At 44.7% G+C, this 26,270-nt stretch overlaps 1 protein-coding gene across 1 annotated transcript in view; it reads left to right on the top strand.

Annotated features, from left to right (window-relative positions):
- Positions 1-25,134, top strand: part of LOC125486518 (E3 ubiquitin-protein ligase MARCHF11-like) — a 129,584-nt gene extending 104,450 nt beyond the window's left edge. Inside the window, exon 4 of the mRNA XM_048614331.1 lies at positions 23,573-25,134. Within this exon, the coding sequence (XP_048470288.1) occupies positions 23,573-23,898 (326 nt within the window). The 3' untranslated portion in view covers positions 23,899-25,134. The remainder of the gene's footprint in view (positions 1-23,572) is intronic.
- The last annotated feature ends 1,136 nt before the right edge of the window (positions 25,135-26,270 follow it).

Raw genomic sequence — 26,270 nt, 5'->3', positions numbered from 1 at the left:
TATGCACATATACACCCATGTGTCTGTGCTCCTGAGCACCCTTTATCTGGTATTATCTCTCCATCTTCCTATCAATCTGTATCACCTCACATTTCTTCAGATTGAACTTCATCTGCCACCTATCCACCCACTACTGTGGCTAATGTTGTGCCTTTATTTAAGAAAAGCAGCCAGGAGAAGCCTGGGAATTATAGACCGCTGTGCCTGAGATCGCTCGTGGGTAATTTGTTGGAGGTGGTTCTGAAAGATAGGATTTGCGTACATTTGGACTGATTAGGGTTGATTTTGTACAAGGGAAATTGTGTCTCACAAGCTTGATTGAGATTTTTGAGGAAGTAACCACGGAAGATTGATGAAGGCAGAACAGTAAACGTTGTTTACATGGACTTTAATAAAGCCTTTGACAAGGTTTCACATTGTAAAGCAATTAGCAAAGTCAGATCACATGGGATTCAGGATGACCTTGCCAACTGGAAACAAAATTGGCTTTATGATAGGAGACAGAGAGTGGTGGTGAGGGTTGTGTTTTGGACTGGAGGCCTGTGATCAGGAGTGTTTCACAGGGACTGGGTCCACTCTTGTTGGTCATTTATATAAATGATTTGAATGAAAATATAGGAGGCATGGTGAGTAAGTTTATGGATGACGCCAAAATTGGTGGTATAGTGGACAGTGAAAAAAGTTATCAAAGATTACGAAGAGATTTTGATCGATGGGTCAATAGGCTGAGGAATGGTAGGTGGAGTTTAATTTGGATAAGTATGAGGTATTGAAATTTGGTAAAACAAACAAGGACAGGACTTACTCAATTAATGGTAGGGCCATGGGTAGTATTGTAGAACAAAGAGACCAAGGAGTTCAGGTACATAATTCTTTGAAATCTGCGTCACAGGTAGATAGGGTGATTAAGAAGGCATTAAGAATGCTTGCTTTCATTGCTTGGATCTTTGAGTATAGGAGTTGGGATGCCATGTTAGGTTGTACAGGACGTTGGTGAGGCCTCTTCTGGAGTTCTGTGTACAGTTCTGGTTGCCCTGCTGTAGGAAGGCTATCATTAAATTGGAGAGGGTTCAGAAAAGATTTACCAGGATGTTGCTGGGAATGGAGGGTTTGAGTTATAAAAATAGGCTGGAACATTTTTTCACTGGAGCATTAGTAGTTGAGAGGTGACTCTATAAAATCATGAGGGCATAAATAACGTGAATAAAATAAAATATCAAATCATGAGGGGCATAGATAAGATGAATAGTAAGGGTCTTTTCCCTCAGATGGGGGGTGTTCAAAACTAGGGGGCATATTTTTAAGATGAGAGGAAAAAGTTTTTAAAAGTGCACGAAAGGCAACTTTTTTACTCAGAAAATCGTTCAAGAGTGGAATGAACTGCCAGAGGAAGTGGTGGATGCAGGTACAGTTACAACATTTAAAAGATACTTGGATAAGTACATGAATAGAAGATGTTTGGAGGGATATGGGCCAAGTGCAGGCAGGTGGGACTAGTTTAGTTTGGGAACATGGTCAGCTTGGACAAAGTAGATCGAATGGTCTGTTTCCATGCTGTATGACTCAATGACTCTATAACATAGTATTTGCCTTTCTAACTGCTTGCTGTACGTGTGTGCTTGCTTTCAGCAGCTCTTGAACAAGGACATCTACCACAGATCACTTTGGACATCAACACTTCCCAATCACTTTTCCAACCAAAATTGATAACTTCATGTTTTTTTTCACATTATGTTCTCTCTGCCATATTCTTAGTTACTCAGTCTGTTTAAATCCCTTTTAAGCATCTTTATGTTCTACTCACACCCCACATTTCTAACTCGTTCATATTTTCTAAAAACATGGAAATATGACATTTGGCCTCCTCATCCAAACTGTTGGTATGGATTGTGAAAACGGAGCCTGAAAACTAATCCTTGGTACCCTAACATATTAACATCATGCCAAACTGAAGATTAACCATTTATTCTTACTCAGTTTTCTGTCCATTAATCAACTCTTAACAATTTTTTTATTCATTCGTGGGATGTGAGCGCTAGCTGGCCAGGATTTATTGCCCGTCCCTAGTTGCCCTTAAGAAAGTGATGTTGAGATGCCTTCTTGAATTGCTGCAGTCCACTTGCTGTAGGTTGACCCACATTTCCTCACCTGCATCCCACAGGATTCAAGGTTCAATTCCATGGGATCCTGGGGACTTGACTATCATAATGCTTTTCAAACCACCCAACACTTGCTCCTTTTTTATGTTGTCATACGACAGAATATCAACCCACCCCCCCCATGTCCTTCTCCTTTGTAAATACCAATACAAAGTATATACCTTACCTACTTCCTCTGGCTCCACACATGAATTCTCTCCTTTGTCCTTGAGTGGACCTGCCCTTTCCCTAGATCTTGCTCCTTATATATGTATGAAACACCTTCTAATTTTCCTTAATGTTGTTTGCCAAAGATGTTTCATGGCCCCTTATTCCTCCTAATTCCTTGTTTGAGTTCTTTCATGGTTTTTGTATTCTTTGAAGCTCTATCTGTTTTCAGCTTCCTTTTTCTTTTTGACTAAGCTCTCAATTTCTCTTGTCATCCATGATTCCTGAATCTAGCCATCCTTATCCGTCATTTTCACAGGAACATGATGGTCCTGAACTTTATTCAACTGGCCATTAAAAGATTCCCACATAACAGATGTGATTTTACCCTCAAACATTTGCCACCATTCTACATTTTCCAGAGGACTACTCTTATCCATAAGTAACTCAAAACTCACAGTATTACTGCTGTTGCTGAAATGCTCACCCACCTGACTGGACTCTTTTCCCAATACCAGGTCCTTCCTGAGATAGATCATTTACATATTGTTTCAAGAAACCCTCCTGCTTGCACCTAACAATCCCCCTCATCCAAGCTCCTGGCACTACATGAGTCCCAGTCAATATATGGGGAAAGTTAAAATCATCCATCACAACAAGCCAACTGATTTTACATTTTTCCATAAAAAGTCCACCTATCTGTTCCTCAAACACCCACTGGCTGTTGGAAGGTCTGCAGTGCAGTCCTGTCAGAATGATTGCACCTTTCCTATTTCTGAGCTCTATCAATATAGCCTTGCTGGTTGAGCCTGCCAAGGTATTCTCCCTCAGTACAGATGTGATATTCTCCCTTATCAGTAATGCAACTCCCCTACCTCTTCTACATCCCTTTCTATCTCACCCGGACCATCTTAATCCTGGATTGTTAAACTGCCAGTCTTGTCCCCCTCTCAAACAAATTGCTGTAATTGATACAACATCAGAGTTATATGTACTAACTCGAGCTCTACATTCAACTGCCTTACCTGTCATACTCCTTGTGTTAAAACAAATACACTTCAGACTGCCAGTCCTGCTGTGTTCAGTAACCTCTTCCTGTCTGTTTGTCCTTCTAGCCTTACTGGCCTTAGTCTCTAACTCCTCCTTGGTCATTACACATGCTGACCTACTGCTCTGGTTCCCACCCTGTTGCCAACACTAGTTTAAACCCTCCTAGGTTACACCAGGAAACCTCTTGGCCAGGATATTGGTACCTGTCCAGTTTAAGTGCAAACTATCCTTATTGTACAGGTCCCACCTACCCCAGAAGACATCCCAATGATCCGCATACCCAAAGCCCTTCTTCCTACACCAGCTGTAGCCTCACTGGCATGTGGCACAGGGAGTAATCCTGAGATTACAGCCGTATAGATTCTGATTTTTAGCTTCTTACCTGAACTCCCTTTGCAGGACCTCATCTATCTTTCTGCCTATGTCATCAGTACCAATATAGGCCACAACCTCTGCCACTCACCTTACCCTTTGGACTATCATCTGCCTGCTCACAGACATCCTTGACCCTGGCACCAGGGAGATAACACACTATCCTGGAGTCTTGCTTGCAGCCACAGAAATGTTTATCTGTGCCCCTGACTAAAGAATACCCTATCACTACAACTCGCCTACGGTTTGGCCCTCCCTGCTGTGCTAGTTGTGGTGCCAATGATCTGGCTGCTACTGCTGCTTTCACCTGAGGCCATTCTCCCAATGGTATCCAAAATGTATACCAGTTTGAGAGGGGAATGGCCACAGGGCACTTCCTGCACTGCCTGCCCACACTTTCTCATCTTCCTGGTGGTCATTCAACTCTTCTCTGTCTGAGTTGTGCTTACTGGTGGTGTGACCAGCTAACTAAATGTGCTATTCATGACGTTCTCAGCCTCATGGATGCACCATAGAGAGCCCATCCACATCCCCAGGAGCTCCATGTGGCAAATCAGGAGCAGGAGCTGAACACTGACCTTGCATTTATAGTCACCATGGGCATTTGAAGTGCTCTGATTTCCTACATATTGTGGGAGGATTATTCCACAGGGCCAGGTTCTCTTGCCTTTTTGAACCTTATTGACTAACCTTATTGACAACCTTATGAACTGCAGACAATAATCCAGGAACTGATTACACAACCTTATCCACTTGTCACCAGACTCAAGGGGTCTATCACTTCCATGGCTAATTCACCTGGAAGATTTGTCTAGAGCTTTGCATAGTGAAGAGTGAGGTGGTAAAAGGGCAGGTGTTACACCTTCTGCGATTGCATGGGAAGGAGCCATAGGCATTTGGGGAGGTCTTGGGAGTGGAGGACAAGGGACCACGGTGTCCCAGAGGGAACAATCCCTATGGAATGTTGACAAAAGGGTAGGAGACTATGTGTCTGATTGTGGTATCCTGCTAGAGGTGACAGAAATGGCAGCTTACGATGCGGAGGCTGTTGGAGTATAAGTGAGGACTGGGGGACTCTGTCATTGTTGTGGAAGTGAAGAGAAGGGGTGAGGGCAGAAGTGCAGGAGATAGATTGGACATGGCTAAGGGTCCTGTCAATCGTCATAGTGGGGTTTAGATAAAGGTGGACTTGTCTGAGGCTTCCCTGAGTAAAGTGGCATCAGCAGAACAAAAGTGATGGAGACAGAGAATTTGGGAGAATGGAACAGAGTCCTTACAGGAAGCAGGTTCTGAAATGTATAGTCCAGGTAATGTGGGAGTTGTTGGGTTTGTAATGGATATCAATGGTGAGCTTATCCCCAGAAATGAAAACAGAGATGTTGAGGAAGAGAAGAGTGGAGTCAGAGATCAACCAGGTGACAGTGAGGGCAAGGTGGAACTTGGAAGAGAAATTGATAAATTTTTTCCAATTCCAAACAAGAGAGGGAAGCAACACAATGATGTCATTGATGTACTGGAGAAAGAGTTGTGGGTGGGCCCGAGTAGGATTGGAGTAAGGAATGTGACATGTACCCACGAAGAGATAGGCATAGCTGAAGTCCATGCGGGTATCCATTGCCACCCTCTTGATCTGAAGAAAGAGAGGAGTTAAGGGAGAATTCGTTCAAAGTGAGGACGTGTGTGGCCAGATGGAAGGTGATGGCAGATGGGAACAGTTCAGGCCTTTCTTCCAGGAAGGAACAGAGATTTCTAAGACCGTCCCGATGGAGGTGGATGTGTAAAGGGATTGCACGTATATGGTTAAGAGAAGGCAGCTGTTGCCCATAAACTAGAAATTTTGAAACCAACATAAAGCGTCAGAAGAATTGTGGGGAGGGACTGGCAGAGACAATGGGTCGGCTGGGGTAGTCCAGTTTGTGGATTCTGAGGAGAAGTTAGAAACAGGGATTGGGGAACTGTGAGCTGGGAGGCTGTTGAGGGGTGATCCTCAGATGAGTGACATCTTTGACCCTGACCCAGTGGCTCTAGAGGCAACACACCATCCTGGAGTCATGACTGTGGCTGCAGAAACAACTGCTGTATCCCTCACTCTTACCATTGTTGTTCTCCCTTTTTTTTGCTCCCTATTTGTGCAGCTGGACTCTGGCCTCACTACCCAGAGGAACTGTCACTCTCACTATTTTGCCAACACAGAAGATCTGTTTTTGAGTGAGATGTGCTCTGTGGCTTTCCTGACTACCTGTCTGCCTCTCTTCTTCTGACTGATGGTCATCCATTCCCTCTCTGACTACACTTTCTATAAATGTGCTATCCATGTTACTTTCTACTTCACAGACACATCGCAGTGTCTCCAGCCAACACTCAAACTCTGAAAGTCAGCGCTCAAGTTGATCAGACAGTTGGCATTGGTTGCAGAATGCGTCAGACCTCAGCTGGCGTATTGTGTACAGTTGTCAGTGCCACATTATAGGAAAAATGTGAATGCATTGAATTAGTGCAAAAGTGACTTACAAAAATATTTCCAGGAATGAGAAACTCCAGTTATGAGAATAGATTGAATAAGTCAGGTCTCTGTCCTGGAGACAAGAAGTTAAAGATAAGATTTGATGAAGTTTTAAAAATCATGAGCGGTTGGATGGAGGAGATGGGGAAAAGCTATTCCTGCTTGTACAAGGACGAAAATAAGAAGGCCTAGATTTAAAGTGAAGTGCAAAAGAAGCAAGTGTGATGTGAGAAAAACAAAACATTCTCACTTAGCAATTAGTTCAGGCATGGAATGCACTGCCTGGAAATGTGGTGGAGGCAGGTTCAATTGAAGCATTCAAGAAAGCATTGAATCATTATTTGGATAGAATTGTGCAGGGTATGGGGACAAACAGGGGTTTGGCACTAGGTAATGATGCTTGTTTGAAGAGCTGGTGCAAGAATGATGGGCCAAATAGCTTTCTATTGAGCCATAACAATTCTGTGATTCCATGGTCATCCAGACTGCCAAGATTATCTCAGATTTCCCACATTTGGTAGGCTGTGCAACACATGGGACTGAGCTCCTCCACCATACCTAGTCTTAGTCTTAAACTTATTGCCCTTACATTAACTTTATTCTCCTTCCCGTATCTTACTTTGATTTACTTATATTACTTTATTGTATTGGCCCTGACATTTACTTATTTCTGGTGTTTCTGAGATAATCCCTTCTTACTAGAAGAACCATATACATGGAACAGTCCTTCTTCCATGGCTACACTGCCACCATCCCTCACCTCTTCTTCCGCTACATTGATGACTGTATTGGTGCTGCCTCATGCTTCTACAAGGAGCTTGAACAGTTTTTCCACTTCACCAACACCTTTCACCCTGACCTGAAATCCACCTGGACCATTTCTGACAGCTCTCTTCCTTCCCTGGACCCCTTCGTCTCCATCTCCGGCAACCGACTTAGCACCAACATCCATTTCAAACCCATTGACTCCCACAGCTACCTCAACTACACCTCCTCTCACCCACCCTCTTGCAAAAATATGATCCCATACTCCCAATTCCTCCACCTCTGCTGCATCTGCTCCCAGGGTGAAGTGTTCTACTCCTGGACATCCCAGATGTCCTCCTACTTCAAGGACTGTAATTTCTCTTCTCCCGTGATTCATACTGCCCTCAACCACATCTCCTGCATTTCCCGCACTTTTGCCCTCAAGCTCCCTACCCCAACAACAAAAAGAATAATTTACCCCGGTCCTCACATACCACCCCACCAATCTTCAAAATCAACACTTCATCCTCCACCATTTTTGCCACCTGCAATCAGACCCCACCACCAAAAAGATATTTCCTTCCCCACCCTATCTGCTTTCTATAGGGACTGCTCACTCCACAACTTCCTCATCAGCTCCACACTCCCCACCAACCTTTCCACCACATCTGGCACTTTTCCCTGCAACTGCACAAAGTGCTACACCTGCCCCTTCACCTCCCCTCTGACCTCCGTCCAAGGTCCCAAATAATCATCCCAAATCCGGCAGGGATTCACCTGTATGTCTTCTAACCTGGCCTATTGCATCTGTTGCTCCCAATGTGGTCTCCTTTATGTCGGAGAGTCTAAGCGCAGATTCGGTGACCAGTTTTTGGAGCATCTGTGTTCTATACACTCTAATCAATACCACCTTCTGGTTGCTAGCCATTTCAACTCCCCCTTCCACTCCTTTGGTGAAATGCCCATCCTGGGCCTCGTCCAGTGTCATAATGAGGGCACACATAAACTGGAGGAACAATGCCTGATATTCCACCTTGGGAGTTTACAGCCCAATGGCCTCAACATAGAGTACATCAGCTTCAAAAACTCCCATACCCCACCTCATTCCATGTGCAGACCTCCTGCTTGTCCCTGCCTCCTTGACCTGATACAACCTGTCCATCTTCCTTCTCACCTATCCGCTCCACCCTTCCCACTGACCAATCTCCACTACCCCCTACAGTATCCATCCCACCTACCTTCCCCCAGGCCCACCCCCTCCCTCTATTTATTTCTGAGCTCCCTTCCCCCTCCCCAGTCCTGATGAAGGGTCCAGACCAGAAACGTCGATTTTCCTCCTCCTCAGATACTGTCCTGCACCGACACAGGTTGCCTTTCAAAACTAACTAAAAACCTTTAGCCTCCATGGTGTCTGCATCCCTCTGTGCCCTGCCTGTCCATGTATCTGTCAAGATCCTAAACATTGCTTTTGTATCTTCTTCTATCACCTTCACTAACAGCACATTCCAGACACTTAGCACCTTCCATATAAAAAACTTGCTTCTCAGGTCTCCTTTAAACTTTCCCTTTTTTACTTTAAACCTATGTCCCCTAGTAATTGACATTTCTACCTTGGGAATAAGACTCTGACTATCCATTGTATTGATGCCTTTAGTAATTTTGTAAATTTGAATCAGGTTGCCGTTTAGCCTCCAACATTCAAATGAAAACAAACCAAGTTTGTCCAATCTCTCCTCATAGCTAATACCCTCAATATAAGCCAACATCCTAGTAAAACTCTTCAAAGCCTCCACATCCTTCTGATGGTATGGCAACCAAAACTGCATGTAATATTCTAAGTATGGCTGAACTCAAGTTCTAGACAGCTGCAACATGGCTTGCCAATTTTTATACTCAGTGCTTTGACCAATGAAGGCAAGCATGCCATATGCCTTATTTACCATTTTATCTACTTGTGTTGCTACTTTCAGGGAACTGTGTACTTGTATGCCTAGATCCTGCTCTCTGTATGTTAGCGTTTCTAAGGATTTTGTCATTTACTGTATACTTCCCTCCTGTATTAGATCTTCCAAAATGCATTACTTCGCACTTGTCTGGATTAAACTCCATCTGCCATCTTTCCATCCCAGTCTCCAGCCTACCTGTATTCTGCTGTAACCTCTGGCAATCCTCCTCACTATCTGCAGCTCTCTCAGTTTTTGTGGCATCCGCAAACTTACTAATCAGACCACTTACATCTCCTCCAAATCATATATATATATAATATACACAAACAACAGGGGTCCCAGTGCTGATCCCTGTGAAACAACACTGATTATAGATCTCCAGTCAGAAAAACACTCTTCCACCGCTGCTGTCTGTCTTCTGTGACTAAGCCAGTTCTGTATCCATGTTACCAGCTCACCGCAGATCCCATGTGAATTTACCTTTTGTCTCAGCCTACCATAAGGGACCTTTACAAAGGCCTTCTGGAAGTCCACATAGATGACATCTACTGCCCTGATCTCGTCAATCTTCTTTGTCACCTCCTCAAGAAACTCAATCAAGTTTGTGAGACACAACCTTCCCTACAAAAAACAAATTTGCCTATCAGTAATAAGTCCATACTTTTCCAAATGTGAATAAATCTTGTTCCTAAGACTCTTCTCCATAATTTCTCTACCACTGACCCAGATTATCCCTATTGCTCTTCTTAGACAAAGGAACATTTGTTATTCTCCAGTCCTCTGGGATCTCTTCTGTGACTAAAGAGGGTACAAAGATATCATACAAGGCCCCAGCAATTTTTTCCCTCACCTCCCTCAGTATTTTAGGATAGATATCATCAAGTCCTGGAGACTTGTTTGCCTTTAATGCTTTTCAAAACACCGAACACCTCCTTTTAGATATCAACATGCCCTAGAATATCAACATTACCTTCTCAAGACTCACCATCCATGATGTCATTTTCCTTTGTGAATACCATTTAAGGACCTCATCCACTTCCTCTGGCTCATGATATATTCCCTCCTTTGTCCTTGAGTGGACCTACCCTTTCCCTAGCTTACCTCTTGTTCCTTATATACATACAAATGTCTTGTGACTTTCCTTAATCCTGTTTACCAAGGACATTTCATATTCCCTTTTAGCCCACCTAGTTCCTTGTTTGAGTTCTTTCCTGCTTTTTTCATATTTTTTAAAGGCTCTGTCTTCTTCAGTTTCCTAAACCTTGTGGATGCCTCCTTTTCCTTTTTGACTAAGTTTACAAATTCTTTTGTCATTCAAGTTTTCCAAATCTTACCCTTCATTTTCACAGGAATACACTGGTCCTGAACTCTTGAAAGAGTCATACATGTCAGTTGTGGATTTCCCCTCAAACAGCTGCCCCAATCTACATTCTCTAGTTTCTGCCGAATATTGTGATATTTAGCCTTCACCCAAATTAGTACTTTCACTCGAGAACCCCTCTTATTCTTATCCATAAGAAACTTAAAATTGCAGAATTACAGTTATTGTACCCGAAATTCTCCCCTACTGAAACTTTGATCATCTGTCCAGGCTCATTCCCCTGTACCAGGTCTAGTATGGTCCCTGACACAAAAACAGAAGTTGCTGGAAAAGATGAGCAGTTTTGGCAGCATCTGTGAAGAAAAAATCAGAGTTAACGTTTCGGGCCCGGAGCCGAAACGTTAACTCTGCTTTTTTCTTCACAGATGCTGCCAGACCTCCTGAACTTTTCCTGCAACTTCTGTTTTTGTTCCTGATTTACAGCATCCGCAGTTCTTTCGGTTTTTATCAAGTATGGTCTCTGCCCTAGTTGGACTATTTAAATATTGCCTCTAGAAATCCCCCTGGTCGCACCTAACAAATTCGCTCCCATCTAAGCCCTTGTCACTAAGTGACTCCCAGTCAATATAGGGGAAGTTAAAACTACCCATCACAACAACCCTATTACTTTTACATTTTTCCATAATCTGTCCACGCATTTGTTCCTCTATCACCCGCTGGCTATTTGGAGGTCTGCTGTACATTCCCATCAATGTGATCGCACCTTCCTATTCTTGAGCTCTACCCATATGGCCTCAATGTATGAGCCCGCCAAGGTGTCCTCCCTCAGTACAGCAGTGATATTCTTCCTTAACCGTAACACATCTCCCCCACCTCTTTTACATCCTTCCCTATCTCACCTTAACCATCTAACAAATTTAACTATATCATCTTCCTATTCCTACTCTCACTGGCATGTGGCAAAAGAAGTAATCCCGAGATTACGACTGTAGAGGTCCTGCTTTTCAACTTCCTACTTAATTCCCTGAACTCCCTTTGCAGGACCTCGTCTCTGTTTGTGCCTATGTCATTAGTATCAATGCATACCACAATCTCTGACTACTCACCCTCCGTTTTGAGAATGTCTAGCGCCTGCCCAAAGACATTCTTGACGCTGGCACCAGGGAGGCAGCTTATCATCCTGGAGTCTCTTTTGCAGCCAGAAATGCCTATCTGTGCCCCTGAGTGTACCATCCGCTATTACTACTGCTGTACTGCATTTTGACTCTTCCTGCTGTACAACAGAACCAGCTATGGGTTAACATTCTGGCTACTGCTGTCATTATCCCCTAATAGGCAATCCCCTCCAATGGAATTCAGAATGGCATACTTGTTAGAGAGGGGCGATAACCACAGGGGACTCCTGTACTTTCTGCCTGCCCCTTCTAGTGGTCACCATCTATCTGCCTGAATCTTGGGTGTGACCATGTCTCTAAAACTCCCATCTATGACATTTCTGCCTCCTGTATGCTCCAAAGTGTGTCCAATGGCTGCTCCAGTTGATCCAAGCAGTCTGACAGGAGTTGTGATGGGACGCACTTACTTCTTCTCTTGCTGCTGTGTTGAAACTGAAGTGTACCTTCTGTTGCTTCCTCTCTTTTGCTGAAGTAGCAGAAAAGATTGATGCAGGGGATGTTGTTAACCTGGATTTTAAGAAATTGTTTGACAAGATACGGGATGACATAAAAGGTTGGAAAATTGTCATCTAAGAATAGGATAGTTAGTGTCCGATTGAATAAGCAATTGGTTTAAAAGCAGTGCATTGCAGTAAATGGCTCTTTTTCACACTGGCTGTTGGGACATGATCATGTTTCATGTTTTTAGGTCAATGCTAGGAGGAGCCCATGTGAATGGCTTTATAGGTTCTGGTTTGCGATCAGTAATTTGCTGATTTTTAAGTGGTTCGAATCATCCCCAGATCCCTGGTTCCGACACTGGAATTATTAGGAATGTGAAATAGAGAAAGTAGTAGTCAGGTGTTTCAGAGCAAAAGAATCTCTGTGTTTATTAAATACAAAAGGTAAGTATAATACAAGAAATAAAGGCAAATGTAATAAATAGTGAAATTAACACAATTATACAGAAGACGAGCAATTTTACACTCAGAGAGCGAGTGCGGCTGAAAATGTGGCTACAGAGCTGGTGTAGGAGGGAGGGCTTCAGGTTTGTGGATCATTGGGATACCTTCTGGAGAAGGTGGGACCTGTACAGGAAGGACAGGTTGCACCTGAACTGGAGGGGCACCAATATCCTGGGCGGGAGGTTTGCTAGAACTCTTCGGGAGGGTTTAAACTAGTTTGGCAAGGGGATAGGAACTGGAGCTACAGATCAGAGGGTGGGGTAGCTGGCGTACAGGCAGATACAGTAAGCAGAGAATCTGTGAGGAAGGATAAGCAGCAAAGTGGCAGTCAGTGCGACGGGTTGAGATGTGCCTACTTCAATGCAAGAAGTGTCAGGAATAAGGGTGATGAACTTACAGCATGGATCAGTACTTGGAACTACGATGTTGTGGCCATTACGGAGACTTGGATAAAACAGGGGCAGGAATGGTTGTTGGATGTTCCAGGGTATAGATGTTTCAAAAGAAGTAGGGAGGGAGGTAGAAGAGGTGTGGGAGTGGCATTCCTAATCAGGGATGGTATCACAGCTGCAGAAAGGGAGGTCGTGGAGGAGGGTTTGTCCACTGAGTCAGTATGGGTGGAAGTCAGAAACAGGAAAGGAGCAGTCACTTTATTGGGAGTTTTCTATAGAACCCCCAGTAGCAACAGAGACACTGAAGAACAGATTGGGAGACAGATTTTGGAAAGGTGCAGAAGTAATAGGGTTGTTGTTGTGGGTGACTTCAACTTCCCGAATATAGACTGGAACCTTCAAAGTGCAAATAGTTTGGATGGAGCAGATTTTGTCAGGTGTGTCCAGGAAGGATTTCTGACTCAATATGTAGATAGGCCGACTAGAGGGGAGGCCATATTGGATTTGGTGCTTGGCAACGAACCAGGCCAGGTGTTAGATCTCTCGGTGGGAGAGCATTTTGGTGATAGTGATCACAACTCCCTGATCTTTACTATAGTCATGGAGAGGGATAGGAGCAGACGATATGGGAAAGTATTTAATTGGGGGAGGGGGAATTACAATGCTAATAGGCAAGAACTACGGAGCACCAATTGGGATCAGATGTTCTCAGGGAAATGCATGACAGAAATATGGAGGTTGTTTAGGGAGCAGTTGCTACACGTACTGGATAGGTTTGTCCCACTGAGGCAAGGAAGCGATGGTAAGGTGAAGGAACCTTGCATGACAAGACATGTGGAACATCTAGTCAACAAGAAGAAGGAAGCTTACTTAAGGTTGAGGAAGCAAGGATCGGACAGGACTCTAGAGGTCTACAAGGTAGCCAGGCAGGAACTGAAGAATGGACTTAGGAGAGCTAGAAGGGGGTACGAGAAAACCTTGGCAGGTAGGATTAAGGAAAACCCCAAGGCATTCTCTGCTTATGTGAGGGACAAGAGGATGGCCAGAGTAAGGGTAGGGCCAATCAGGGATAGTGGAGGGAACTTGTGCCTGGAGTCAGAGGAGGTAGGGGAGGTCCTTAATGAATACTTTGCTTCAGTATTCACCAGTGACAGGGACCTTGACGTTTGTGAGGACAGCATGAAACAGCCAGATATACTCGAACAGGTTGATGTTAGGAAGGAGAATGTGCTAGAAATTTTGAAAAACATGAGGATAGACAAGTTGCCTGGGCCAGACGGGATATACCCAAGGATTTTACGGGAAGCGAGGGAAGAGATTGCTGCCCCTTTGGCAATTATCTTTGCATCCTCACTGTCCACTGGAGTAGTACCAGAAGATTGGAGGGTGGCAAATGTCATTCCCTTGTTCAAGAAAGGGAATAGGGATAATCCTGGAAATTACAGACCAGTCAGTCTTACTTCAGTCGTGGGCAAATTATTGGAGATTCTGAGAGATATTATTTGGAAAAGCACAGTTTGATTAGAAATAGTCAGCATGGCTTTGTGAGGGGCAGGTCATGCCTCACAAGCCTTACTGAATTCTTTGAGGATGTGACAAAACACATCGATGAAGGTAAAGCAATGGATGTGGTGTATATGGATTTTAGCAAGGCATTAGATAAGGTTCCACATGGTAAGCTCATTCAGAAAGTAAGGAGGCATGGGATTCAGGGAAATTTGGCTGTCTGGATACAAAACTGGCTGTCCCAATAGAAGACAGAGGGTAGTAGTAGATGGAAAGTGTTCAGCCTGAGAGCTCGGTGACCAGTGGTCTTCCACAGGGATCTGTTCTGAGACCTCCGCTCTTTGTGATCTTTATAAATGACTTGGATGAGGAAGTGGAAGGGTGGGTTAGTAACTTTGCCAATGACACGAAGGTTGGTAGAGTTGTGGACAGCATGGAGTGCTTTTGTAGTTTGCAACAGGACATTGACAGGATGCAGAGCTGGGCAAAGAAGTGGCAGATGGAATTCAACCCAGAAAAGTGTGAAGTGATTCATTTTGGAAGGTCAAATTTGAATGCAGAATACAGGGTTAATGGCAGGATTCTCGGCAGTGTGGAGGAACAGAGGGATCTTGGGGTCCACGTCCATAGATCCCTCAAAGTTGCTACCCAAGTTGATAGGGTTGTAAAGAAGGCGTATGGTGTGTTGGCTTTCATTGGCAAGGGAATTGAGTTTAAGAGCTGTGAGGTTATGCTGCAGCTCTATAAAACTCTGGTTAGACCACGCGTGGAATATTGTGTTCCGTTCTGGTCACCTCATTATAGGAAAGATGTGGAAGCTTTAGAGAGGGTGCAGAGGAGATTTACAAGGATACTGCCTGGCCTGTAGGGCAGGTCTTATGAGGAAGGGTTGAGGGAGCTAGGGTTTTTCTCATTGGAGCGAAGAAGGATGAGAGGTGACTTGATAGAAGTGTATAAGATGATGAGAGGCAGAGACTTTTTCCCAGGGCAGAAATGACTATTACGAGGGGGCATAATTTTAAGGTGATTGGAAGAAGGTATAGGGGAGATGTCAGAGGTTGGTTCTTCACACAGAGAGTGGTGGGCGTGTGGAATGCGCTGCCGGCAGGGGTAGTGAAGTCAGATACTTTAGAGACTTTTAAGGGACTCTTGGATTGGCACATGGAGGATAGTAAAATGTAGGGTATACAGGGTAGATTGATCTTAGTAGGATAATACATCAGCACAACATTGTGGGTCGAAGGGCCTATACTGTGCTGTACTGTTCTATATTCTATGTTCTACTACAGTAATTGAATACACTATTAAATTAAACACAGGTTAAATAAGTATTAGATGCTAAATAACAGTTTTAATCACAGACACTTTAATCAAGCATCCTACCCTTGGTGTCCCTGCACTGTCACCACCCACCCGTCCCCCTCCTGTTAGGTAGGTTGGAAACTTTGGGTCTTCGGGAATTTAAGCTCACCACTGGGGAAAAGTGCGCGATTTTGAAATATATCTGACTGTTCCCGCTTGCTATACCCGGTGCCTCAATGAAGACATTGGAAGGTGTAAGCCTCCAGTCTGGGTTGAGTCCGCTGATGTGGTAGGATGCTTATAGGATTTATTGGGTGAGTACTTGGTTTTCCTTACTTTGTAGTTGCTTTGTGAGCCGGTTTTCACCTCAGGACTAGTCTGAGGCCTTGTGGTGTCGGTTGGGTTGGTGCTTTTTAGAGTTGGTCGGTTCTTAGGTTCGCTGATCGTGGTAGGTTGCTGCTGGATCCCTGGTACGAAATAGGCCTGTGCCGGTAGGTTTCGGAATTGCTGTTGGAAGCCCCCTTCTAGAGATAGCTCTTGGAAATAGCCAGTGGATTTAGCTGTTGTAATTCTTCTTCTGGGATCTGCTGTTTGGATCGCCTCCTGGGAATTGCTGGCCAGGCAGCATTACAGGAGCAGGAAAGTTGATGTTTCGGGTCTGGACCCTTCTTCAGAAAAAAATTTTCCTGAAGAAGGGTCCAGACCGGAAACGTCAGCTTTCCTGCTGCTCTGATGCTGCCTGGCCTGCTGTGTTACTCCAGCTCTGCACCTTGTTATCTCAGACTCCAGCATCGACAGTTCCTAGTATCTCCTGGGAAGAGCTGCTGGGCTGTTACTCTCAGAGAGATAGCTGTTTGGGATCTCTCTTGTGGAGATAGCTGTGTGGGTCACTCTTTAGGTGAGGTTGGGGCTTTTCTGATGAAGGGTCTAGGCCCAAAACGTCAGCCTCTCTGCTCCTATGATGCTGCTTGGCCTGCTGTGTTCATCCAGCCCTGCACCTTGTTGTCTCGGATTCTCCAGCATCTGCAGTTCCTACTATCTCTTGCAGTTAGACTAATTGCGAGCCTCTTGTCTTCGTGCCAAATCTCACTTCCCATTCTGTTACTAGTGTTTCCTTTGAGGTCAGTTGGCTTCCCAACAGTTAAGAGTATGTGTAAATATATTTTGATTGAGGTTGAATGCCCGACATCTCTCTGAATGAATATTGATTGAAGTTGAACGCCTGGTGTCTGTATAGGTTCCATAATGAATGAGTTGGGGTAGCCTGAGGTGTAAAAGTTAGTTTTAGTCTAGAGTGTTAGGTCTGGTTGATTGTTTTCTTAGAGTTGAGGTGTAAACGATGGGCTGAACACTGGTTCCAGACAACTGCCTCTGTGCCTGTGTGTTTTTCCCAGAGCTCAGCCCAGCTGCCACCCTTTCTTTTAAAAGTTTTGAATAATTCAGGGTTTTAGTTCAATATGTTAGACAATGAGGATTTTTGCTCAATCCTACATATCCCTCCCTCCCTTTGATACTCTCCATTCTAGAGTATCAAAATGAGTGAGCAAAAATTGTTCTAAAACCCAACACACATATTTCCTCCCTTGATAGACAGTGCATTGTCCCAGAAAGGAATACACAAGGCAGGATTAGGGGAAGTCAAAACATACAGACATACGTACATAGTGCCCATACACAATACCAGATTTAAACCTTAAATACATTTTACAAGTTTGTCTTTACCCGGGAAAACAAGGTACGCCCAATCAAAGGCCCCCCCTCCAGAACACAATTTTCACACACACTGCACCTCCAGCCTGTTGTATAACCTCTGGTGTCGGGATCTGTGGGCTCGATACCTTGCCCCATAGTAAATACATGATGATCCTTAGGTGGCATAGAACCAACCAGTGGGAGATCACCCAAATCCAGGTGGGAATTTCCACATCCAACCCCAGATCCCACTGTGGTTGTGCTATTAATTCTGTTATTTCCTTCCCTATTCTCCCAGTTGTCTGTTCTAGTATGTAAAAGTATTTTTGGGTCACTTCTACTACCTTGAGCAGGGAAATGGGGCATTCTGGCAGAGGGGGAATGGTGTATCCGAAATAAATCACGTAATCTTGCAGGTTAGTTAGGTTGTCCTCTCCAGTGAGGTGAATCACAAAGAGTTCAGAAGTCAGAGTAATTTGAGTCTGAGCCACTTGAACATCCGCCTGGGGTTTAAAATGGAAACTGCTGTTGTTTACTGGACATTGCACACCCGCTAGCACTGGTAGCTGGACATGCTCATGGTGACACAGTAGGTCCCACTGCCTATGTATGCCACCTGTGGAGGAATGTGGTCCTGTACCATCACCTTCATAGTGCAATTTGCATTATCCACAGCTTTGAACCCACACTGGGGCCGCAAAAAGGCATTCAGGGTGCTGTGGGTACAATGTTAAATGTGCGCCCCAACTCCAGCACCCTGAGCGGTCTGTACCCATCATAGCATGCTCCCACTTTATGACAGAGGATGAGACCACTTTGAAATGAACATGTACTTCTCCACGAATGACTCCAATATTCTCCACCCTGTACACCAGTGCAAGCCGTAAGGGCTCAGTGATAACCAACATCCTTATGACTATCCCCATTATGGTATGGTTAGACTACCCGCAATCTACTGAGACAGGGTAGGCTTCAGAGGGGAGATGGAGCTGGCATGGGCTGAGTTAACTGCTGAATAGGTGGAGCGCAGTGAGGAGTTTGTTTCCGAACCAGGAGCAAGTCCTTGTTGCAAATCCTCCAGGACACTGCGGCCTTTGCCCAGCAACTATTCCCCCTTACAGCACACACACCTCGTTTCTCACGGCCTCCTCTGAGGCATTCCTGTCCTCCCAAATTAAAGCATTCACTATCTCAGCATGCCTCTCCAGCTCCACAATGATCTCCTTTAGGTGAACTGTCATGGCGTGGTCCTTGCAGAGCTCTGACCCTACTACTGTATTTTCCTCTCTCACAATCTTGCAGAGATGGTCCTTTAAATACTTGATCTGCATGTATAACTGTATATCGTTCATGACATTCAGAAGTGATGACCCCATTTGTAGCTGTGGCCAGGTCTTTCCAGGTCCCTCTTCTGTGTCTCCCTATGCCCAATTTGTTAGTGTTCCCCACAGTAAAAGTGTTCCTGTCCCCAAAGTCTAGCTCGTAGAACCTTTGGAACATTTCCCAGAGCAGCGCTCTGTCGCTCTGTCTCCTGTGGGCAACACTCGGGTAAGTGAACTTCAGTTAAGTTTGGGATCACGGAGGCCATGGCATTGTACACACCCTTGTATAGCAGTTTGGCTATTGGGACTAAAACTAAGCCATTCCCTGGTCCCTTGGTGGTGGGGGTACACCTAGCTATATCCAGTTCTACCATCGAGTCAGTGGGCTGGGGCTTCCTGGGGGTGCGGCGAGCTCAGTGGCAGGAGTCCATCCTCTGATCCGACCTGCTCCTGTCCCTGGCATCTTGCCATTGCCTGCTAAAGGACAGATCATCTCTGACTCCCACATAAGCACATAACACCCCCTGTTCAGATCCCCACTATTTATCCCAGCAGACGCTCACAGCTCCATGAGTCCCCATGATTGTCCGGTAGGTATTGTTGTCCAGTCGCTCCCAGTCAGCTATCTGGTCCCCTGTGTCCTTGCTCCATTTCCGAGGCTGCCACCAGCTACCCAGTGGAATGTGCCCCTTACAACTGAGGCATACCTGTTTTCCCTCTGTCACCCTAACCCAGGAAGCAATGATCTTGAGTGTCAGGCATGGGATGGATGCCTCCCCACAGGTGAACGTGGCATGACTGGAGTATCAAGTCCAGTCACGCCAGGACACCTTCCCTGGTGGATGTAGGGGATGGTCCCCTCCACACCCGGTGTGCTGCTTCCAAGCACGTGTAGACAAGGGACTCCACAGTATTGCCCCTGCGACTGATACTGGCCCCGACTAGAGCAATAAGCACCAATACCTCGTCCATTTTAACTGTCCTTCCCTTGAAAATACACAACACAGAACATAGCCCTGCCCTTCAGCTGTTCTCAGGCTTGGCCCCATATTAAAACAATCCAACATCTTACAGCTTACACAAATTTTATCCCTAAACTCTATAAGTGAACTATATACACTCAAAACTGTACAATACCACCCATCTCCAGGTAGCCAATGTAGATCCTGATGGTTCTGTGCCTCCTGCGGCCTCTGGTTAGCCAGTACACTGGGGACCACGGTGTCCTCAGGTTTGGAGCCCGGGGAGTTCTCCTCAGCACTCCCGTCTTTCTGACTGGGGAACCTCCCAAGTCCTAAACTATGAGTGGGCTGATCTGGCCCAGGAGGGCTTTTGCTAACCCTGGGCATTCGGCAACTGTGCGTTCCCCTGAGGGGTCCAGGGACTGCTCTCTGGGGCTGTTGTCTGATCTGTGACCTGTGGGACTGTTACTTCCCTGGGGGTCCATGGAACTTCCTGAATCTCAAACTATGGGTGGGCTAACCTGACCTGTGAGGCAGTTCATCTGCACAGGCCCAGTGGCCTGTGGGACTGGGGCTTCCCCTGAGGTGGCTTCCCACCATCCAGGGCCACTGCCTGATTGCCTGCCCCCTTATTGTGACCCACAGCACCTAGCTGCCTCGATATTTTGTGCAGGTTCTCTAGCTATTTACCCCTAGCCAGCATTCCCAGAAGAGAGTTAAGGATTGGATCCTGCATCTGGGACCAATGCTACCCTTGCATCCTCCACCCCTTTGTATCCCCCCATCCCTGGCTGCTGCTGTCAGGCCTGAGCCTGGGCCAATGTGCCAGCCTGGTGGTTGTTCACAATGTGGGGTCCAGTCTTTCCTCTCTCCCCCACCTACACAGTCATCCCCAGGAATCTCCCTTCCTTGCACTAGCTCTTGCACTAGCCACTGTGGTTACTGTCCCTGATCCTGTGTGTGTGGCCTGGAGCGTATCTGACAACCCCTGAAAGGAGTTAGGGAAGCCCTGTGCTGCTGGATCCAGTTCCTTCCTCTGTGGGTTGGAGCAATCCTTCCACCAGTGCCCACTCCTTCCGCACCCAAAGCATCACATTTCTTATCAGGAGGGCTACCTCCCCCAGGTACTGTTCTTTCTTACTCTGGATGGGGTTTAGCTCATGTACCCTACCTTTGGGTGGCCCCACCCCCCACCCTGGATGTGCTTCAACACTACGGACAGCTGCCTCACCACCATCCCCTCGGTGGTCTGGATGTCTTTGGAGTCGAACCAAGGCTTGGTATTGATCTGCAACCTCAGTAGGCTGTTGGCCTATGCAGAGCCAACAGGTCCAGTCATTCCCCCGAGGTTATCCCGGTCGAGTTACCCTACAAGGTCACTCAGGCCACAGCACTCTGGTGCGGCCGCACTTGGGGTATTGCGTACAGTTCTGGTCACCGCATTATAGGAAGGATGTGGAAGCATTGGAAAGGGTGCAGAGGAGATTTACCAGGATGTTGCCTGGTATGGAGGGAAGGTCTTATGAGGAAAGGCTGAGGGTCTTGAGGCTGTTTTCGTTAGAGAGAAGAAGGTTAAGAGGTGACTTGATAGAGACATACAAAATGATCAGAGGGTTAGATAGGGTGGACAGTGGGAGCCTTTTTCCTCGGATGGTGATGGCTAGCACGAGGGGACATAGCTTTAAATTGAGGGGTGATAGATATAGGACAGATGTCAGCGATAGGTTCTTTACTCAGAGAGTAGTAAGGGCGTGGAATGCCCTGCCTGCAAAAATAGTAGACTCGCCAACTTTAAGGGCATTTAAATGGTCATTGGATAAACATATGGATGATAATGGAATAGTTTAGGTTAGATGGTCTTCAGATTGGTTTCACAGGTCGGCGCAACATCGAGGGCCGAAGGGCCTGTACTGCGCTGTAATGTTCTATGTTCTATAATGCCTGCAGGGCTTCCCCTGTGATCTGTAGGGTATTTTCTACTCGAGAGAATGGGCATCCATCATTGAAGCCCATAGCTTCCGGGATCTCTTCGTGGTTAGCGGCAAATGTACTCCGTTCCTTTTTGCTGTCAGCCAAAAGGGCCTCATACAGCCTGCTGTCCAGGGAGGACAGCAGCAACTTGGCCATTTTGGCATCATCACATCATTTATTTCTCCTGTCTGTTCCACTTCGATGAAGTGTACACGTGGGTCCCCTTTATATGTTAGCTTGTGCAGGTGTGCTACCATAGACCTGAGCTGCTGGGTTCCGTGTGGAGACACAAAGCCACTCTCTAGATCCTCCTGCCCCTGACCATCCCGGAGCATGCTGTACTGCGCATGTAGCCTCAACCCTTCCCGTACTGGCCCTGCACCCTCACCTATCTGCTGTTGGACCAGGCCTGCTCCCAGTGCCACAGGTACTGATCATCCTCCACCTGCTGCCAAACCGGGCCTGCTTCCAGAGTCACAGGTGGCAATCCAGAGCTTCCTCCTGCCCTGCAGTCTTCCTGCTCCTCCTGCTGCCACATCGGGCCTGGGAATAGCTGCTGGGGTGTCACTCTCAGAGAGATAGCTGTTTGGGATCCCTCTTCTAGAGATAGCTGTGGCGGTCACTGTTTAGGTGATGTTGGGGCCTGCAGTTATACTAATTGCGGGCCTCTTATCTTCATGCCAAATCTATGCTTACCATTGTGTTACTGGTGTTCCCTTTGAGGTGAGTTGGCTTCCTGACAATTAAGAGTATGTGTAAATATATTTTGATTGAAGTTGAATGCCTGACATCTCTCTGAATGAATAGTGATTGAAGTTGAATGTCTGATATCTGTATAGGTTCCATGATGTCTGGGTTCAAGTAGCCCGAGGTGTAAAAGTTCAGTCTAGAGTGTTAGCTCTGGTTAATTGTTCTCTTAGAGTTGAGATGTGAATTGGATTTTTGGGCTGAACAATGGTTCCAGACAGCCATCTCCGTGTCTGTGTATTTTTCCCAGAGTTCAGCCCAACTGCCAGTCTTTTCTTTTAAAAGTTTTGAAAAGTCCAGAGTTTTGGTTCCAGGTTTTAGACAAAGGGGATTTTTGCTCAGTCCCACTGCTTAGATCTTGGAATAGAATAAAATTTCAAAATTTGCCTGCAAGATGTACTGCAACAATTCAGCAAGGATCCTTAGCACCTTCTCTCCAACTTCTACCATCTAGAAGGACAAAGGCAGGAGATACATGGGAACACCACCACCTGAAAGGTTCCTCTCCAAGCCACACACTATTCTGACTTGGATCTATATTACCATTCCTTCACTGTTGCTGGATCTAAATCCTGGAACTACTTCACCACCAACTCTGGAAATCCCAACAGCAAATGAGCAGCAGTGGTACAAGAACGCAGCTTGTTACTAACTTCTAAAGGGATGGCATATCAATTCTGACGTGGCCTGCAATGCCCACAACACCTGCCCTAAACCTGACCTTTAGGATTTACTAAATGCATTGAAGTTAATTTAGCTTCTAGCTCCCTTTGGACTGCCATTACTAGAAGCTTTGCAGACATCATATCTTCAGCTATAGAAGGTCACCTGCTGTTTATAACTCCATCTCTTCTTTTTGGGTTCTACTGAACAAACATGGTTAGGCTTCTGAACTGCCACTTGATATTAGGTGTTCTGATAATCAATAAAACCCAAGATTTTAATTACCTTATCTAGCTAATACACATTTCAATAGAAATATTGTTAAAAGTCCCTGTTTTTTATCGGACAAAGATTTACAGCCAGTATGTTTTGATTCATAAAACAATTAGATACGATGTGCTTGCATATATGTGTCAATCTGCTGTTTTGCTGATTGAACTATAGTGACCAGGGATGTGCTAAATAGATCTCAATATCTCCTTGTAAAAATATAAACACAGTGCTTTGATTAGAGGTGCACAACAAATTGTATAAATAAGGCTGTTCATTATTAAGAGGCCTGCAGTATGCCTTAAAGCAAAAATGAACTGCATTCAGATCCCTTATGATAATTTCATACTTTTTAACTTCATATTTGATATGTTTTAACAGGCCTAATTGTTCATGAAGGAGCCGCAATATATCGAGTATTTAAACGCTGGAGAGCTGTAAATCTACACTGGACTGTTTTAAATTATGACAAATCAAAGGATTTAGGAATTAACGGCAGCAATGCTGAAAGATCTGCCAATCAGACCCTTTGGGCCTCTCTGAATCAATTCAGAACACGAAGGTCTGTTGGTTCTACTCAGCTAATGTTTGAAGGATTTCACTGCAGCTACACATTGTTACATTTACTGACACGATTCAGACCAAATGATGAGGACTATGATGACAACAGTTCCACTGAGGTGGTAATGAGGGTAACAACAGTATGAACATGGATTCCTCACAGTCCTACAATTAGGCAATGATTGTTCCTGGATTTGTGCTATAAGATCAAAGAAGTATACAGGGTAAATAAATGTAATATATTTAACATACTTTTATAAAATACACTTTTGATATGGTGCTTACTTCTTACTGTAATATATATTTTTTAAACCATTAGATGCCAGTTTATTTTTGTTTGTAGATCAACGGGATTTACAGACATTTTTCGTGGTGTACAGCTATTAATGGCTTTCAAAAATAAAACACATTGCCAAAATACCTTACGTAAAATTAATGTATTTTAATCCATCCTTCAAAATCCAAACATATTACTTTGAAAAAATTCCACAAAGTTTCTTTCAAAATTATAGTTGAACAAAAATAACGACCCGTTAGTGAGCAGTAAAAAACGTAGTGAAATTGAAATGGGTTGTTTCCCAAGCACTATTATTTAAATTTGGTGAATCTTGTACTCGTTATGTAGAGTCAATGTTATTAGCTTTATTGTCACATGTACTTACATGAGTACAGTGAAAAGTTTACAAATCGCCATGTACAGCATTCTTAAGAACCAAGGCACCTAGGTATACAGTGGAGGAGTAGCGGAGGAGGTTAGAAATGTTAGAAAGTGTCCTGCTTTGTCCAATGCAGTCTTGGCATCAAATGTTCCTATTCCCAGGTGAGGCAGGGAGGGTTAGGGTTAGATGCAGGATAAATCCACTCTATGTAGACTTAACAATTTGCCTTAACCCTGATTTTAGTGCAGTTTGTGACATTTGCATTTCACCAAACATCCTTTATACCTTTTTTTCAGTAAGATGAACAATTTAATGTGGTGATCAAAGTGAAATTATGAGACATTAGACATGGTAAACTGGAATCTAGCCAGAGTTGGAAATGAAACAGTCCCAAGTTAGTTTACACAATTTTTTTTCTGAGTTGTTATCTGGGTTATATTCAATCCAGACCCAGTGGTTAAAGGGTAGTTGCTAATCGATTGTACTCTCCTTAGCAGAAGAGTTTTGTGCAGGTTATCTGAACCCAGAGCTTGTATAAAATCCTTCTGCCAAATCAGTTATAGAAATAGTTCTTTTAATCAGAAGAGCCTATAATGAGTATTATATATAAGCCTGGATGCCTTAACCAGTATTAACAACTGTCTCAAATCCTTGTAGAATGACATCAGATAGTGCATATAAAATGCCTTCTTATTGTATGCAAGTGCATTATACTGATCATGTGACTGGAACAAAAGGTAAAGTTATTTTATGCTTTGAAATACTAGGTGTACTTATACATTTGTGTACATTATAATGTAACATTTTATCCACTCAATAAATAAAGATGACAGCTTGGATGCTGCAATGCCATTGATACATCCATCTATTGTTTAATTTAATAAAATGCTAAATCTTTAGACAATGACTTATGTTATTCATTCAGGTTTGTGTAATGTTGGAAAAATATTTGTGAACAGTTGAGATTTTGATCTCTGTGATGTTGTAGGAATTCACAGCACGCAACTGCCAGGCATTGACCATCTCCACCAGAGAAGATCCCATCTGGTTCACTAAAGTCCTTTAGGGAAGGTAACTGCCATCCTTACTTGGTCTGGCCTACACGTGACTCCAGACCCACAGCAATGTGGTTGACTCTCGACTGCCTTCTGGACAAGTAGGGATGGGTAATGAATGCCAGCCAGCGATGCCTACATCTTCTGAATGAATAAAAAAAAACCTATTGTTCCTTGGCTTGCCATTTTATTCTGTCTGCGTTGCTATAAACAATATCAACATCCCCTCATTAGCCACATTTCCCATGCTATTGGCAAATTTCATACTGCTACTAAACATACCTTCCTGCAAAAGGACTATATGGTGAGATACAGATGTCTGAAATGATGGACTAACCAAAACAAGCCAAGAATCAGGGAAAAATTGAAGAATGAACTCATTGTGTGCTAAGATATGGCTCAACCTAGCACAATTATACTTTCCTGATGTGTTTTATGCTTTAGTGTCACAAAGGCATGGAGAATGAAACAGGAACTGATTAACTCTGACACCTCATTGAATTATGCAATCCTTACAGTGTGGAAACATGGCAATAGGCCCAACAAGTCCACATTACCCCTCCAAAGAGCATCCCACCCAGACCCATTCCCCTACCCTTTACCCTGTAACCCTGCATTTCTCATGGCCAGTCCACCTAACCTGCACATCTTTGGACTGTGGGAGGAAACTGAAGACCCGGCCTCACAGTGCCAGGGACCCGGGTTTGATTCCACCCTTGGGTGACTGTTTGTGTGGAGTTTGCACATTCTCATCGTGTCTTTGTGGGTTTTCGCCAGGTGCTCCAGTTTCCTCCCACAGTCCGA

This window comes from Rhincodon typus, chromosome 2 (genome assembly GCF_021869965.1).
Source record: "Rhincodon typus isolate 14 chromosome 2, sRhiTyp1.1, whole genome shotgun sequence".
Taxonomy (NCBI): Eukaryota; Metazoa; Chordata; class Chondrichthyes; order Orectolobiformes; family Rhincodontidae; genus Rhincodon; species Rhincodon typus.
Note: the sequence above shows the minus strand (reverse complement) of the source record. Positions and strands in the feature narration are given on the sequence as shown.